The sequence below is a fragment of the Glycine soja genome, chromosome 11 (assembly GCF_004193775.1).
Source record: "Glycine soja cultivar W05 chromosome 11, ASM419377v2, whole genome shotgun sequence".
Classification (NCBI taxonomy): domain Eukaryota; kingdom Viridiplantae; phylum Streptophyta; class Magnoliopsida; order Fabales; family Fabaceae; genus Glycine; species Glycine soja.
In genome coordinates this window covers 5,849,306-5,867,066 of record NC_041012.1, presented here as the reverse complement: position 1 = coordinate 5,867,066, position 17,761 = coordinate 5,849,306, and the positions used below count along the sequence as shown (strand labels likewise).

Sequence of the window (17,761 nt, the reverse complement as noted above, 5' to 3'; positions counted from 1 at the left end):
GGTTAGTTTGAACACGTCCAACTCTATAGCGTTGGAATCCATCGCCAAAATATATTCTCTGCTTTCTATTCGCCCCGAAAAGCCGACGAATCATTCAAAGTAATAAAATATTCTCTCCAGTCTTTTTCTATATGGTCCAGCCCAGCGATGGATAGTAAACTATTGCAGACAGCAAATCATACAAAACTTTGCGATCTACCTCAAGGTAAAAATTTCCACAATACGCTCAGTATTATTCGGTGGTGTTAGATCAACATTTAAATTTTACAATTTTAATAAAAATTGTGTCATGTAAAGATTATCAGAAATCATGATAATTTAGGACCACCTAATAACCTAATATTTCTCCGGTGTTATACCTTACAACCATACAGGGTCTGTTCGGCTTACAATTCAACCTGACATTGACCTTTGCAGAGTATAGAGTAACAGAGGGAGAGAAAGGAGAGGTGGAACAAATGGATGAGGGAAAAACAATTATCTACAAGTTGAAAACGCATCTGGAGAATTGAACAAGTTCAATCGATTGTATAGAACAAAAATGAATAATAACTCAAAAAAAAAAAAAAAACCTTTACAAATTACAATGATGACAAGAACAATGTACCATTCTTGTTTCCTTCCTATTGATGCAAATGCAAATGCAATTTATGGAATCCTCTTGGACCTCTAGACTGGTAAAGCTCCAACCTGCTCTTGGACTCCAACAACAACGCCTCGATTGCTGGGTCGTTGGCAATGGAAGATTGCTTGGATGCCCAATCAATGACTCCCAGCACCTCAGCCTGAGCAAGTTCCTCGCTATCCGGCACGTGCATTGCAGTGTATGAGAGCAAAACCAGCGCAGGAATCTTAACCATCTCTTCTCCAAAATACACTAGCTGAATCAAGTGCTTCGCTCCACCGGCACTTATAATGGCCTTGGAATGATCCACGTGAAGGTAGTTCTCCGTGCACGCGAATTTCGTTAGCGCAATAGATGCTTCCCTTGACACCTCCGCTTCCCTTTCGTCGAGAAGCTTCACCAATGGCCCTATCATCCTCGTCTCCGTCGCCTTGAAGGTCCTCGCCAGATTCCCAATCGTCTTGATGCACGGAATCAAAAGATCCGAATCCGCTTTTTCAATTATCTTAACAACTTGATCAACAACGGCTTTACAAGCAGGAGAGTTGGGTTTGAACGCGGATTTTCTTAATTCGGCATCTTTCTCTGCCACTGATGTAATCTCCATCACCGCCATAGCTGAATTGTACTGCACAGCCTCTGTTCCTTTTTCAAGAAGAACAGAAAAACACAACAGGGCTCTTGATTCAGTAATGCTACGACAAATTGGCGAGTTACCTTTGGCTAAATGCCAGAGAGCTCTCGCTGCCATTTCCTTCATGTTAGCCTTAGTCTGAGGATCCTCATGATCCCTTCCTTTCATGTTTATCCCCGAATGTGAATAGTTTCGCTGGTGATTCTGATTCCCTTGCTTGGCATCATTATCAACTCCATTGCCATTGGTCTGATGATTATGATTTGGTTCGTTTCCTTGCTTGGTGGCAGCGTGCATTGCGATTGTACTTGTGATTACTCTATGTAGATTTCGTGGTCTATTATCACCCAAGGGATGAGGCATTCGTGCTTTCTTTTCATTGTCGTGAAAATGATCTTCCTTCTTGACGTTGTTGTTGGCGATGACGACGGCGTGGATGGAAGTGGGTTTGGTGCTGACAATAGTGTACTTACTGTGTTCCTCGACGGTTTCGAAAGCAAGGTGACCGACGAGTAACCTTATGATGTTGTGCTGGGCGAAAAGGTCCTGACACTTAGGGTAATTGGCAGCGAGTTCCGACACAGCCCAGGCCACGACAGCTTGCACTTTCATAGGACTTTCTTTCAGGATCTTCGCGAACACGGAACACGCGCCCACGTGAATCATGTTATCAACGCTCTCGGGATCACGCCCCAGAAGCCCGATGGCACGTGCCGCGTGTTCCTGCCCTTCGGCTTTTCCTTCCTTCAGAAGCTTCAGGAGTGGGCCCACCCCGCCTTCTTCGATTATGAGCTTCCCGTAGCGGTCGCTGTTGCTGGCCAGGGAGACCAGCTGCGCGGCGGCGTCGGAGCGGTCCTCCAAGGTACCCGTGTGGAGGACGGCGATCTGCTCCCAGATGAAGCAGAGGATCGGCTCGTTCGTCGCTATCGGAGGGAGCCCGCCGATGTAGTCTCCGCCGCCGTCTCCGGCGGAGACCCGGAGGAGCCAGGAGACGTCGCCGATGGAGTTCTCGAGGAGCAAGGAGACCTTGCGGAACGCGGCGCCGGGGTTGAGGGTGAAGACGCGCTTCATGAGGGCGTTGCCGCGGCACTTGAGGGCCAAGGCGAGGGCCTTGTCGAGGACGTGTTCTGTTTCGTCGATGATGCGGCGCGTGGGACGCTCGTAGAGATCGGAACTCGCACGAGCCGCCTGACGCAGCAGCGCCGCCAGCTTCTCCGTCTTCGCCTTCAGCTCGCCGCATTCCTGCTTGAAGGAGCTGGCTTCGTCGGCGGCTTTGGTTACTTGGTCCGCCAGCTGGATCGGCTTCGCCAATATTTGTTTCACTATATCACCCATCGGATCCAAATCGAATGGGCTCTGGGTTTGGTTGTGTTTGTTTTTGTTTATTTCTTTAACCCTAAATAAATAACCAAAGATGGATGCGAGAGTGCCTTTATGAGGCGCAGACTCTGAGGTGGGTGAGGAGAATTTATTTTACCAAGTCAAACGCGCTTTCTCACCTTCTTCTCTTTTTATAAACCCGTTTTGAGTGAGTCTCACCCTCTAGCGTCCCGTTAAGTTTTTCTTTTTCTTCTGTTCATGAGATTGCTGTAAAATAATAAAATTTATTTTATATCCAAAAAAGTTCATTAAAATTTAAATCTTTAATTACTTTATTAAAGACACACGTTATTATTTGTGTTAATTTTGTTGGTTGCTTCTCATTAATTAAGCTGTGAAAACGTCCTCTTCATTAATTATTTTCGTAATAATAGTTTTCTTTTTTAATTTTTCGTGTTTTTCAAGTTTAATCTTAACCTAGTACCTAGTATGGTATTATCCTACGCCACCAGAGATTCACACACAGCTGCCTTTTCCTCCAAAATCAGTAGTACGTACTTCAGAACCACCGCACGTATGATTGTACGAAGGTGCACTTTCCCTTTTTTTAATTTCTGTGTGTTCTGATTTGAGCTTGTATTTGGAAAAAGGAGTCATCCTTCATTTATTTCTTTTTAGTTTGTGGTAAGTGATGGTAACTAACTCACTATGATTCACGTGGATTCTTTACACAATTTTGCTTCCTTTGAAAAGAAAACTTAACTGAGTGAGAATTTGGTTTTATTCAAAGAATGGCTTGAAAAGAAAGCTGCACTGAAAAATCCAAAGTGTCTTATTGGTTTCGTGTTTAATTACTTAGGTTGAAATATCACCTGGAGTAGTTATAAATAAATTTTTATATTGAGAAACTAAATTAAACAAAGTAAATAAAAATAGAGATTAAAAGAATAAATTTTACCAATATTTTTTCAGTGACAGATGATGGCCCAGGCAAATGCCTTTCCACATAGTACCACGTATGTATGAGACCCTCCCCTTCCCTGGCGCGCTGATACAGTAGCGTTGAACTGCAATAACTAATTTGGACCAATAATTGGAAAAATATCATAAACAATCTGTCATGGTTGATGCTTCTCACAGATTCAATCCATCACATGGTATGTCAAAACCAGCAATGTTTTTTCAGTTTTCACTCTCGTCATCTTGTAAATTAATTTGTAGCAATATTGTTGTCTGTGCCGTATTTTGCCTTGAAAGGAAAATTGTGCCATATTTTTATAATATTATTTCGTAAACAACAAAATAATAAAAACACTTTTGAATAAAATATATTTTTAATTTGTGATTTGGTTTTAAAAAATAAAGACAGTGTTGAAGCAACATGGTTCATACTCTATTTTGGTCAAGATCAACTTAATTGGTTTACTCCCAAAGACAATCATCGTCCAACTATATTGATCATGCAAAGTGTGTTTGGTTACCGGTTGAACTATGTTCAACAGGATATATTTTTTCATTTTCCAAAACAAGTAGAAGCAAGTCCATTGTTACTTTAAAATGAAAGCTCGTTACATTCAACATATATATAATTAAATTTGAATAAATGAAATTAAAAAGAAAACAGAAAATATAATTAATTTTTGATATATATATTATCAAAAAATTAAAACTAGGAATTTTCAAGGAAATTTTTTTCACACTCCTCTTAGGGTGTGCAATAAACGAGTCAAATGAAAAGAGATAAATAAATAAATAAATAAAAACAAAGAGAGAGGGAGAAAGAATGAAATTGTGATAAAACTTGAAGAGATCGATACATAGAGAGATGGAAAAGAAAGTATTAAAAAAGAAAAATTATAATTTGTAAGACCAATTTTATTAGACTTAAATATATTTTTCATTCCTATAATTTAGTATTTCTTATTTTTGTTCTTATAAATTAGTTTTCTTTTAATCTTTAAAAATATATATTTATTTTATTTTTTGTCCTTAAAGTATTTTAAATAACACTTTGAATGGTAAAAAAATATTTTGAGTAATAAAAAAATACTATTTAAAGTACTTTAAAGATAAAAATATATATTTTATAAATACTAAAGCGAAAAAAAATATAAAAAATATTTAATTTCAAATCCAAAAATATATTTAAGCCATTTTATAAGTTGGTAGCCTTTACAAGAAATGTGAGTTGATGTATATCCTCACTTACTTTGAATTTCTAAAAGAGAAAAAAACTGGTGGCCTTTGAAATGGCCGAAAGGGTATTATTGTACGTGTAACATGATCTGAATTATGTGTAACACGATCTGAACTTTACATGGCCATTATTATTCCACATGAGCAAGGATTACCTGAGGCCCAAGCCTTTTTTGTCCGGTGACATACGACTGATACGAAAGTTGAGAAAAAGAGATAATAATTGGGGTCCCATTGCCAACAAGATTGTAAACAACAAGGCCCGTTGCCATCTAAAGTAGGTATAATAACTTTATACGTTTACATGGGAAATATGTCTTTCTATGTTGCTTTGTATGTGGATAACGATAAACTATATATATTGAAGCTGATGCACCAAATATTGCATGCACAACTGTTCCATAACTTATTTAAAAAAAAAAAAAATTGTTCCATAAATCGTAAAATCATCTGATCAGTACTAACCCCTTTTAGTGGCTAATTTGCAGGGAAATCTGCATATCAGTTAATGGTCAAAAGGACCAATTCAGTGGCATTACCAATGAAACAAAAAGCTAGGAAACACGACAAGGTTAACTAATAGCTAGAAAATGTGGTGACAAATTAACGTTAGTGTTCCGCATAATGCATGCTTTCGATGTTACATGCATTCACAGGATTGGTTCCTTTATATTTGAGCTGATGAAGAGCATACGTTAGCTTCCTATTTGTAAGTATCAGTGAGACACAACAGTACATAGTACATGTCTAAATCACATATATGGCTTTATAACATGCTCCTTAATTATAATCTTCTTTCTCAGTAGTACAAACTTTCGAGGAAGCAACCTCGTCTGGATTTTACTTAAAAACTACAAAGGAATAATGATAGGTCATTTTCTAAACATTGCCGAATCTGATCTTTTCCGCACGTTAAACTGTACATATTGGCCCAAACAATAAAAGTGAGCACAAAGCAATGTGCATATAAATAAGCTACTCATGAGGAAAAATTTGGGAGCTCTTATCACTCATTGTCTCCATACTACAGACGTCTAGCTGGTATCAGCTTCACAGTCGTCAATTAATTAACCTTAATTTCACTTTCAGGGCTAATTAGTTCTATTACTTTTGTATAATACAAAATGAGGGAGCATCAAGTTCCAGACTGTGTATCTTATAAAGATCAAGAATTTATATAACCTTTGTCAATATCATCAAAACTATCATGCACATTATCAGATAAATCAAACGTATATATAGTTATATATTATCTTACAATTGATATTTATTTGCATTTCAATTAGAAATTATATTATGCATTAAATTAAATTTTATTAATGAAATATCAAATAATTATAAAATTTTATAAAAAAATGTAAATTTGATTCACTAGATAAAAAAAACGTTTAACAGTTAAATTATTAAAATTCAACATATACAAATTTTTTTATCAAAAATAACTTGATCCTCCCTTCTATAATATAGAATAGAGTTTCTTTATTAGTGTCATTATATATGCCAGTTACCAAGGTCTCACGCATCAGAGGTTGCTTTGCTTATCATGTAAACCTTTGGAGTGAATATAAGTAGAATAAAAAACTAATAAGAAACTCATGGTTAATTTTTAAAAAAATAGAAGGACAAATATGGGTTAAATTTTTTACATTAAACGAGGATGAATAAATTGAGCTAACATATACGAATAATTGTATACTTAATTTGTTAAAATATTGGATTAATTAGATATGATATTTTGTGGGTGTGTGTGTGGGTGGGTGTGAGAGAGAGAGAGAGAGGCCATATTTGGGTTTCACACGAAGGAAAAGTAGGTCCATATTTGATTATTTTCTGCTCTTCTACATGTGACACAGTGTCACACTGTTCTGTCTTGCTCTTGAATAAAGCAGAGAAAATGAAGCCAGCACAGCCCTTATCCAGTCCAGGACTCTACCCCAACCCCATTTGTCAGCTTTCATTTTCCCGGCTCATTGTGAATTTGGGATGGTTAGAGTGCCTGAAAAGGAAAATGCTTTGTTAGACACCCTAGATGTGTCAATACCTTGAAAGAGAAAGGAAGAGACATTGATTCAATGATGATATAGTTTGATAGGGAAAAAAAAAGATAAAGAAAAATAAGAACTATTGATATATAGGGTGTTTGAAATTTATGGATGTCCACACTCACCTGAAAAAAATTTGTATGTGTGGGTGGCATTTAATTAGAAGGGATAAGTTCATATATACACTCCTCCTACACCCCAATTATAGATAGATTGTTTAGATGTTTATAATCATTTTTCTCGTCCTTTTTATTTTAATTTCTCTGGAAATAACCAATTGTTTGAAGACTGGAAATCAATTATGTAACCAAAAAGAGAAAAGCCATCAATTATTCCAATTGTTTTGTACATCCGAGCCTGCATTTTGGACGCTTTTGTGAATGTGAATAAAGATGCACTGTTCTTTCTATTGTCAAAACTACATGCTAATCGACTATGTATGTTACCATATTCAAGTATTTCAGTTTTAACCCTTCATTTGAGTGTTTGACAGTGTAGAGTATCAAAATAGTTCTGATATTTGAATATAAAAAAATAACAATTTTTTTGCAATCCATTTATCTTCCAACCGAGAGCTTAAGGGACTACATGATTGAGAGATGTGGTTAATTATTGACCGGCCATACTGCTTCATGTTGGTAATGATTGAGAATGAATCGAGCCAATTCAAAAATATTTTGAAATTTAATTAATTTGATACTTAACGCATTCAACTTTGCATGAACCAAATAAGTGGGCTGCAGAATTATTTTTTCCCTTGTTCTCACAGCCATAATTAAGCTTACCAAAATTATATAGTACTGAAAAATGATAATACGTACAGATGTTTGGAGCCAAATTAAAACACGTACTACCAATCAGTTTGTTTTTCACCGACCTAACACCTTGGAAAAAGTAGGAACATCACAAAAAATAGTATGTTTGGAAAAGTTTGGTTAACGACTAGTGTTTAATGCCCTTTTTCCTGTTTGAGAAAAAAAAAACATGCACCACTTTATAAGAATTAAATTATTGCTAATCACTATTTTTACTAAGGATATTCGTTAAAAAAATCAATAATTTTTTTTATTAAAAATAATACTAGAAGAATATTAGAAATTATAAAAAAGTACGCTAACAATATATTTTCAATAAAAAAAAACTATTTTGTTCCTTAAGAACACTTGTCATTTACTTCATAAACAATTATCCTTTCACTTTCGATACACAAAATCACATTCTTCTTTTGCCTTGTCACGATGGAATGAGAGTGAGGCAGAGTGAAGCAGAATCGCAGTTGCGGAAGAGTAGTTCTACTGAGGTCGCGGCAGAGTGAAAGGCACCAGAGAGTGAGGGTTCGTGTATAGAAAAATTAATTTAGTAGTAAACTTAAAAGACCATTTTCTTCAGATTGTCATTGTTGGCTTAAAATCAAAGACGTAAAAAACGGTCGTAGTTTCCTACAAATCAAAGATGATTTGATATAAAAAAAAACGTTGTTAACACCTTCTATCAAACTAGATTTTTATAAAATCATCTTAAAAAGTTAGACTTAATTTAAAAAATATCATCGCTTATTTTTTTATATTGATTTTTCGAAAATTGACCTAGATAGTAGATACAACGATATTAAAACACATTTTTTTAATAGTGGTTATATTTTCTTATAGATTTTTCTAATTTTGGTTACCGTGTTTTGTCATATCTTCTCATCTTGTTTCCTTTTTTTAAATGATATTCGGTGTGTTTACTGTTAATTTATTTAGAGGTGCCAACATAATTGGAATCTCTTCTGCTTGTAAACGGTTCACACAAGTTATATATATATATATATATATATATATAACAGGACGAAATGTTAGTTTCCGGATATTTGGCCTGATATTGTGGGGGCAAAGTTTAGGCTTTAAACTAGGAAGGATAGTAGGATCAAGGATGCAGATAGGGAAGATGCAAATAAATATTCGTTTTTAAAATTTTTATGTAATTAAGTAGATAAAGATATTTTGACACTTCGTACGTACATGTTTAGAAACAGACTATTTATGAGAACCAGTTACCTTTTTCATAAAATCTATAAATAATATAACAAAAAAACTATTTCTCCAAAATCCTTTAAACTAAAGACATATTTCTGTTAGAATAATGTTTGATCAACATCCATTAACCTATCCAACACAAATAAAAAGATAAAAATAAGAAGAAAAAAATATAAGTATAATAAAATTTGTGATATGATAGAAAAAGAAAGATAAAGAAAAATATATATGTTAGTTTTCTAATTATTTTTAATTATTATAATCATTTCATGATAATTCCAATGTTATGTGTTAGATAGAGTGCAATAATAAGTATATACATAGAGTAGTGAAGGTAAAAAATTGATAAGAGTATTAATGAATTATGTGAATGACAAAATTAAGAATAACAATCATGAAAATATTACGTCGTGATGAATATAATCAGTATAAGAAAAACATGATTAGTCTTAAAACTTTAGACAAACATTAATTTAATTTAAAAATAAATGAAAAAGTGCATAGAGGATGAGTATATCTAACATTTTTTAATTTCAAAAGAGTAGAAGAAACATATATAACACACATCTTGAAGAATATTAAAAATATAAGAGAATATATGTGATGAGAGAAAAAAAATTTAACAAAATTTCAAGTATTTTCTACAATTGTATATTTTTTTAATATCAAAATATCTTTTATAAGTTATAAAAAAGATAATTAAATATCACTATATTTTGTTGTCTTCAATTAAAAAAATTCAATTAAATAACACATAACTTATTTATTTTGACTAAATAGCACAAAACTTTTTTATTATATAAAAAAAATTAAAATCTTTTTTGAAATCCTAATCTAATTTCGATCTTTTTCTTTTTAGTCGACAGAGTTTTTCGACCTGAGAGGCAACAATTATCCTCTTTTTATAACACCTTATCGGCCCAACGTCCTCCAGACCCCAAACTTTTAAATTGGGCCATCATGTAAGAACTCTGATCACTCTTGGGCCATACATTAATTCATAATCCAGAAGTTAGACATTCACGTACCTATATATATATTTAAAAAAAAAAAAACACTAAAGCTTGCCCCAAAAAATTTTCTACTATCTGTTACCGGAGTAAAAAATATCTCTTTTCTTTGAGGAATGGTTAAACTACATAAACTTTGCCAATTGTTGGTTTAACTAAAACTAGACAAAGCATTCTTATTTAAATAAGGAGAGTTCGAGCAGCTGTGTGAATAAAAAAAAATATTAGAAAGGAAAAACTTTATTAAAGATATTAATCTTAAGAAAAATATTAAAAATACAATTTCTAGCACATTTATTTAAATTTAAATTTTTTTATTGGTTAAAATTTATTAAAAGTGATAAAATTTAGTAGGTCTCATATGATATTTAGTTAGAATTCTCCTGTAAAAATTTATTGACGAAATTGATAAATATTTGGTACTTGTAAAAAAAATTACATAAACTTTGTTTGGCCGAGCTTTCAATTTGGTAGTCAAATTTACAACTCATTGGTAGTGTTTGATTAGTTTTTTTCTTTAAAAAGATAAATTAAGCCAGACATTTTAAAAATATCTTTTCAAAATAAAGAGCTTAATCTTTATCAAAATGGAGAAAAATAGCCTTTAAGAGAAAAGAAAATAATTGAAATAACTTTTTTAAAAAAGTTGTATATCTAACCCTCCTATTATTCTCCTTCTCACAAGGACCTAATAGATGAGGGACAAAAAAAAACTTTTAGTTTAAAAAAAAAATTAAATTCTATATATTGATGGTAATCATAAATTATCATTTGAATTATTATTAGATAATTATTTTAAAAATCAATAGACTTATCATACAAGATGAATTGTGATTCGATAATTACGTAAAAAAAATTAGACTGATACATAACTTTTTTCTGATTAAAATAATAATAAAAAAAATATAAATTGTTTGATAGTTAATTTTAAAAGTTTCTTTTAAGGAAAAAAATATTTAAACATAACTTAAAGTTATTTTACACTATCTATATATTCTAATCAAATTGAAGAGAAAAACTAAGAATCCAATTGGTTTATGATGAATTATTTACCAATGCCAAAGTGGGTTCTTTTCATAACTTGATATCTGATTCAGCATTTGGCACCGAGGAGCTGACATTGATTGCAATCAAGTGCATTTTTAATTGCCCATCGGATATTAATCATAAAGATAAACATATAGAGACTAGAGGGAGAAAGCGAAAACAAAAAACATATAATACACATATAACAATAAATTATATAATAATTTATACAACATCATATTTTATATTTATTTTTTTCCTCAATTTTATCATTTATTACAATTTCATTTTTTTTTATCTCTTCTTCTCTCTTAGTTGTATAGTTTGTTTTACAAATTATTTTACAAGTATCATTTCTATAAAAAAAACGTCTACGAACAATATTTTTGTAGTTTTATTTATTTATTTTACTAAGCTACCTAATGAGCGTTCGCATATGAATTAGCTTCCTCAATAGATGCAAGTCCAAGTCCAAGAGACACTATTTGCAGCAATTTTGAGTGAGTGTTTGTAAATGATTATATATTTAATTCGGATGTCTCAGAGCTCAAATATGCATAAACAAGACTTTCCATGTGAAGTCACTTGCACGGTGAATACTAAATAGCTTGGATCATTGTGAAACATGGGTGGTGTTGTCTGTGATCAATGTTATCATTGATTTAGGTTGTTTTTATTCTGATATTTATTTATTTATAGGATGAAATACAGTTGAAAAGAGGCTCTTTGATGTTTAGAAATGAAAAGATTATTTTTGTAAAAAGTAAACACACCTTTATATAATGTGTTCATGAGATTTAGGTAGACAATAGATAATCCAATGTGGAGTATTGAATTTCAATGTTAACCATGAAATTACAGCAAGCAACAAATAAAAGTCATTTGACTTAAGTTGCCTCAAGTTTTGCATCCCTCCCCACTCAATTATCCCTTCAGGCTTCAGCCTCTCTTCCCTTTGCAATGGAGAGGCACAACAACACATGTAGGTCCTCAATAAAGATGCTTCTTAATCATTAAGGACTAAAAATTATTTTTCAAAACTATCTGTTCAAAAATCATCTTATCCGTTCATTTCTTAGGGTATATTGTATCAATGGATACGATTGATCATGGAGGCTAAATATTTGGTCGTACTCTGCTCCACCGTAAGTAATAAAACCATATTTGTTTATATGTGAATCTCAACACTGATAACTTTATTTAAGGTTGATAAAACAATTCATGAAATCATGTATAATGAAATAAAACAAGGTAAATCTTCAATTTGGTTCTCTAAATTAATTACTTACTTATATATATATATATATATATAGATATTAGTTTTTTTTTTAAAAATGGTAATTAATTCAGTCCCTAAAAAACATCACCATTAGTGTTTTAAATGTTTTTTGATTAAATTAATTCTATAAAGATTTGACACATGGTTAAATTAGCTCTTTAATATTTAATTTATATATTCTAGTCTCTGGTTTCCAGAGTGTTGCACGAGGTTTGAAGAAGGGAAAAGAGAGTCTTCAACAAAGTGTTTCTTATCCCCATGGTATGTTCTAGTGTTCTAGAAACACATCTACTATAAGTATAAGCATATCAAATTAGGCACTGTTTCTTATCTCCGTCACATGGAAGGTTGTAGAAGTTTGTTCTGCGAAATCATTGCACACTGCAGCCTGCAGGTAAACCACACAGATTGCCCTTTTTGTTTTAAATTCTATACCTCGTTCTACAACTAAAAAATAATCAAACAATAAAAATATTTAAAATTTAAGTCAATGATAGCTCATAAACTTCTGATGAGATTGATTATTCCTGTGATTATGGCGTTTCTATTTTTCTGCAAAATTATAATATATATCATCTAAAATAACAAAATTTACAAAGTGAAAAATATAAGTATATGTACCTTTCCTTTAAATTAAAATAACTTATAAATTTAATCTTCTATAGACTAAGGATAAATATATTTGTATTTTGTATATCAGTAAAGGTTTTCTTGCCTCTCGGGAAAGTTAACTTATTCCCTAGTTGGCCCAAAAATTAAATAGATTGAATCTTGTGAACTCAAACTGATTTTATGAAGATCGATCCGACAATATTTTGAATAAAATTGGGTCAACCGAGTTGTTGGCATAATATATTAATTTTACCATTATATATAGTTAAATTATAAAATTAAAGTATAGGACTATAATTGAGGTATATTTTATAATTATATTTAAGAAAAATCATATCAATATAAATATAATATTATGTTAGATAAAACATTATTTATCAAGTCTAAGAATTTGCATTGTTAATATATATTTGTTTTAAAAACTATATTCATTTTCTTCTTATTATAAGGTCCAAATTAAAAAGTATTACTTAGTCTTTTTTATAAAGTTCAATTTAAAATGTCTATTGCATTATTTTTTTTTACAAAAGTACTCTTAATTAAAATTTAGTTATAAAAAAATGTAAAAATAAGAGAAACATAATCCATTTAAAATATTAACTTGGGACAAATTTAATGCTCAATTAAACTAATCAATTTATTTAATCCGATGAATTAGTTAGTTAATCCTTAGAATAAGGACCGAAAGTAATACCTTTTTTTAAAAATGTAATTAAATTATAGATTGAGTTGGAATGGTTTAATGTGTAACTCGAATTTGTCCTCAAAGTACATTAAATTTAATTTTTTAAACCCAAATTTATCGTAAATATTTTCAAGCTAGACCAAAATTTTTATATATGTAAATAAATTAATTATTAGATCAAAATTAATTGTCACAAAATTTATTATCTAAATTTCCATGTGCATTAAATATGTATTAAAATTTTTAGTGTTATATATAGTGATATTAATTATTTTATAACATAATTTATCTATTAGTTAAGTTGGTTAGAGTATCGTGCTAATAACGTAAAAGTTACAAATTCGATCTGTGCATGAACTATTAATTTTAAATTAATTCATAAACATATTTTTGAAAGAAAAAAAAGTTATTTGAATCACTTATGGATTGACAATGAGTATACATATTACCGATGTGTATAAGCTTTAAGGAATGACAAAATTAAAATTACACATATTATACTGAGTGTGGGCTTGCAAAGCAATGCTCTGCGGTAGGTTCAGGTTGTGGATGTCATCAGTGGCGTGAAAAATGAGAAGAGAAGGGAGGGATATCAAAGGGTTCAGTAAAAAGTTTTTTATCATTTACTATTGGCAAACTTCCTTTTACTACTCACACCTCTTATTTCCTAGTTGTCTTCAAGCGGTAAAATTGAAAATGCATAATTATTTTATCTATTTATTTTTCTTTTATTACTCTTATAATCATTTTAATTTAAAACTTTCATATATTTTTAACTTCATTTCATCAATATTAAAAAAATCATCTTTTTTCATCTCTCACATCTTCATTCTTTCAAACATACTTTAATATCCTAGCAGCCTCTAAACATCTAGAAGGTTTTTTTTTTTTTCTTTTCTTATATACATCTAGAAGGTTATCTTCTCTCTAATGTTTGATTGTGTCTACTGGAATAATTTGTCATATAGGTTTGGAAGATAGTGTCTAGTCCATTACAGTGATAGATAAAATAATATGTTTTATTGTTTGTACCATTCAGGGCCACAATACACATCACGATGAGTTTGCTACATATCTGTTTTTTAGAAGGATAGGGGGACAACGACAAAATTAATTAATTTTCAAAGCTGCTGAAGAGTCACCTCCACGAGAAGGAAAATAATGCCATTTTCCTTCGTTTCATAACCTGTGATTCGTTTTTATCATTTTATGTCTGTATTTTTTTCTTTACGTATTTTCTCTAAAATGTAGAATGGTATGTAGTTAGCAGCGTGAAAAATTTGTTATCACGCTAAAATTTAAAAAAAATACACTTAAATTAATTTCAACTATGAATTTTATATTAAATTATGTCACAATAAAATAATTTAATTGTTAAGTATTTACCAAAGGGGCACTTTGTTAATCATGTTTTCCGACACATTTACACAACTGTTATTTTCTCTTTCAGTTCAAGAGAATTAAAGTCAAAACCTCTGATCTGAATGAATATTCTTTCCCTTTCTTCTTTCGTATGCGGAGATTATGTTCTTAGGTACCCAACAAATAAAGCTTGTTGATATGTTTCGTTATTGTCTTGGTGGTCCATGCCTAGTGACACTGCAACAATGTCTGATATTTCAAATTTCATGTATATATTAATCATTTATCTATTTTGTTGAGTAAAATAAATATATGCAGTCAATATGAAAGTTTTGATTCTATTAACTAATTAAAAATCATCTTAATTTATACCATGTTGGTTTGTTATCCATTTTATGTGATAGAGTCATAGAGATAATCAAGTAGTTTTCTATTGGTGGGGTTCGCATGAATTGGAAGCGGATGTTTCTATTTATGGAATAATGATAAATCAATCACTCATTAATTTATTAATTTTATACATTTTATTAATATTTTTTTTATTTTTTTCTATTTTTTTCTATCACATCATATGATCATATCATATGTTGTATCACATATATATATATAATCTATGATTTTTTTTTTATCTATTACCCAGAATAAAAAAACACGGAAAATTTTTAAAAGAGTAATGCCACGGGATCTTAGCACATGCAGGGGTAATAATGTATAATTTATTAGATGAATATTAAGAAAATAAATGATGAAAAGTTTTAAATAAAATATTTGAGAACTATTATTTGAATATAGAAAGCATCACTAATACTATTATGAAACACATTTGTCGTCCATTGACGCCAATTTTTAATTTTATTGAACACTGAACACATACCTAGATGTAACATGAAGACATTATAATTATAAAAAGACAAAAAAAAAACAATATTGAACAATAAACAAATTTGCGTTTACCGGCTAACTGTTCGCAATTTCAATCGGAACACGCACCTTACTTTTCTTGGTTTGTCCTTCGCAAGTTGGAACTTGGATCACTCAAAAAGGGAAAATGAAAAAGTAGATTCACATCATCACATGAATTAATAAAAAAAAATGCATAAAAATCAACGATTAATTAATCAACCGACAGTAGAATCGCAAAAACGGCACGCTACTCCATCTTCTAGAAACCTTGAGCTTCTAGCACTTTTTCGTTATGGTGAACGACTCATGAACACGCCAAATGCAGTTGACTTTGGATTCTAATAATAGAACAAAAAATTCCAAATTTCTAGGGCTCCAAGCAAATTTGATTTAGAAAAAAGCCAAATAACCTTCTGTGCTTTAGGTTAACTGCCCCTAACTCAATCAACATCACAAATCTCTCAATCATGTTCTCTTTTTTTCTTCTTAATTTCTTGAACTGATCAATAATGAATCAATAATAAACCTAGGATGTTCTTAATTAATCGAAAAAAGTAATAAAAGAAGCAAAAGTAGATATTGGGCAATCGCGTATACCAAAGTCAATTTTCTTTTCTGTTTTTTTTTTCTTTTTCATCCATAAAATTTTTGATGAAAAGTTTATATTACAAGAGTACTCAGTACAAGTGGCAGTCTATTCTACTCTACGCGTATATGTATGTATGTAGCTATACATATACGTAGTATCATACAAACTCTAACGACTAACTAACTAGTGATTAATTACTTATATGCAAAGAAAGGCGCTTCAATAACCGCGTCTTCTCTCATTCACTCGAGCGAGTCGACTCAGTGACTCACTACCAGCACTGATCCGTTTCCCAGTTCCGACGCGTGTAACCGGAGAACACCGCCGCCGTCGACAACGGCCGTTGTCGCCGGAATAGGCTCCGATCGTAGTTAGCGCGCTTGTCGGGATCAGAAAGAGTAGAGTACGCGGCGTGGATCTTCATGAATTCGTCAGCGGACGAATTTTTCCGGTCGATGGCCGCCACGTCGGGGTGGCAGACTCTGGCTAGTCGCCGGTACGCGGCCTTGATTTCTTGGTTAGAGGCGCCAGCGGGGATGCCGAGGATATCGTAAAGCGAAGAGCAAGAGGAGTTCAGATAGGAAGGTCTCGGTTGCTCCGTCCAGGAAGAGCGAGCTTCAGCGGTGGCAGTGGCGGTGGCGAAGGCGACTATTGGCCGGGATTTGACGCGGCACGACGGCGAAGCCATGGCGTTGCCGGAGAAGTTAACGGCGGGAAGAGACGCTGGAAAGGACACGGAAGAAATCATGTTTGCTGCTTGCTATATTGGGAGCTTGTGATACGTTGTCGTGGGAGAAATTGGGAAGGAATGTGAGTAACGAAAATTGGGGATTAGGGTTGTTATATAAAAGTGAGGGGAGAGAAAGAAGGAATGTGGACCCCACAGTGAACCGTGGTTTTGGTGTGTTTGGATTTTAGGACACGGAAACAGAACTTATCCAATGGGCGTTTGCTGGACGATGTGCTGAGTCAGGACGTATCTGGCTTATATTATCTGCTTCCAGATCCACCACTAGTGTTCTCAGTTAAACATCCTTGTCATATATTTATGCATTGCACTTGCATAGTTTTCCAATGCTATTTTTTTTCCTGCCACATTTTTATTCCTGTCTGTGAATGCCATTCAATAGTTTTATCTGATTTTTTTTTTTTCCCCACAAATTTTTCTATTGCTCTGGTAATATAAAAGTTACTGTATTAATTTAAATTTTGGTTTTTTTTTTTGCAGTGTCTAACTTTCTATTAATGGATTTAGTAGGTAAATCAGTGATCGGATATCAAATAAATATAAAAAAGGGCAAGTTATCATAAGAAACTACCTAAGCTGCCAAGGAATTTAAAATAAAAAATATTTAAAATGTCATTAATACATTTTTAGTGTGATTTCTAATGTACTCTTAAAGTGAATTCTAATAAAAAAAATATTTTGAATTCTTTTACTGGGTCAGCAAGACCTGAAA

At 32.1% G+C, this 17,761-nt stretch overlaps 2 protein-coding genes across 2 annotated transcripts; both read right to left on the bottom strand.

Annotated features, from left to right (window-relative positions):
- Window positions 1–317: 317 nt before the first annotated feature.
- On the bottom strand, window positions 318–2,732 carry LOC114376820. Its single transcript, XM_028335114.1, has one exon. The coding sequence runs from the start codon at window positions 2,592–2,594 to the stop codon at window positions 624–626; it is 1,971 nt and encodes a 656-aa protein (XP_028190915.1). The 5' UTR covers window positions 2,595–2,732; the 3' UTR covers window positions 318–623.
- Window positions 2,733–16,304: 13,572 nt separating this feature from the next.
- On the bottom strand, window positions 16,305–17,450 carry LOC114372884 (chaperone protein dnaJ 11, chloroplastic-like). The gene has a single exon (XM_028330443.1). It carries the CDS (start codon window positions 17,047–17,049, stop codon window positions 16,573–16,575), a length of 477 nt encoding a protein of 158 aa, XP_028186244.1. The 5' UTR covers window positions 17,050–17,450; the 3' UTR covers window positions 16,305–16,572.
- Window positions 17,451–17,761: the final 311 nt, after the last annotated feature.

What these genes read in the sequence shown, in the direction of transcription:
- LOC114376820 (XM_028335114.1), bottom strand. Translation starts at nt 2,594, where the DNA reads ATGGGTGATATAGTGAAACAAATATTGGCGAAGCCGATCCAGCTGGCG.
- LOC114372884 (XM_028330443.1), bottom strand. Translation starts at nt 17,049, where the DNA reads ATGATTTCTTCCGTGTCCTTTCCAGCGTCTCTTCCCGCCGTTAACTTC.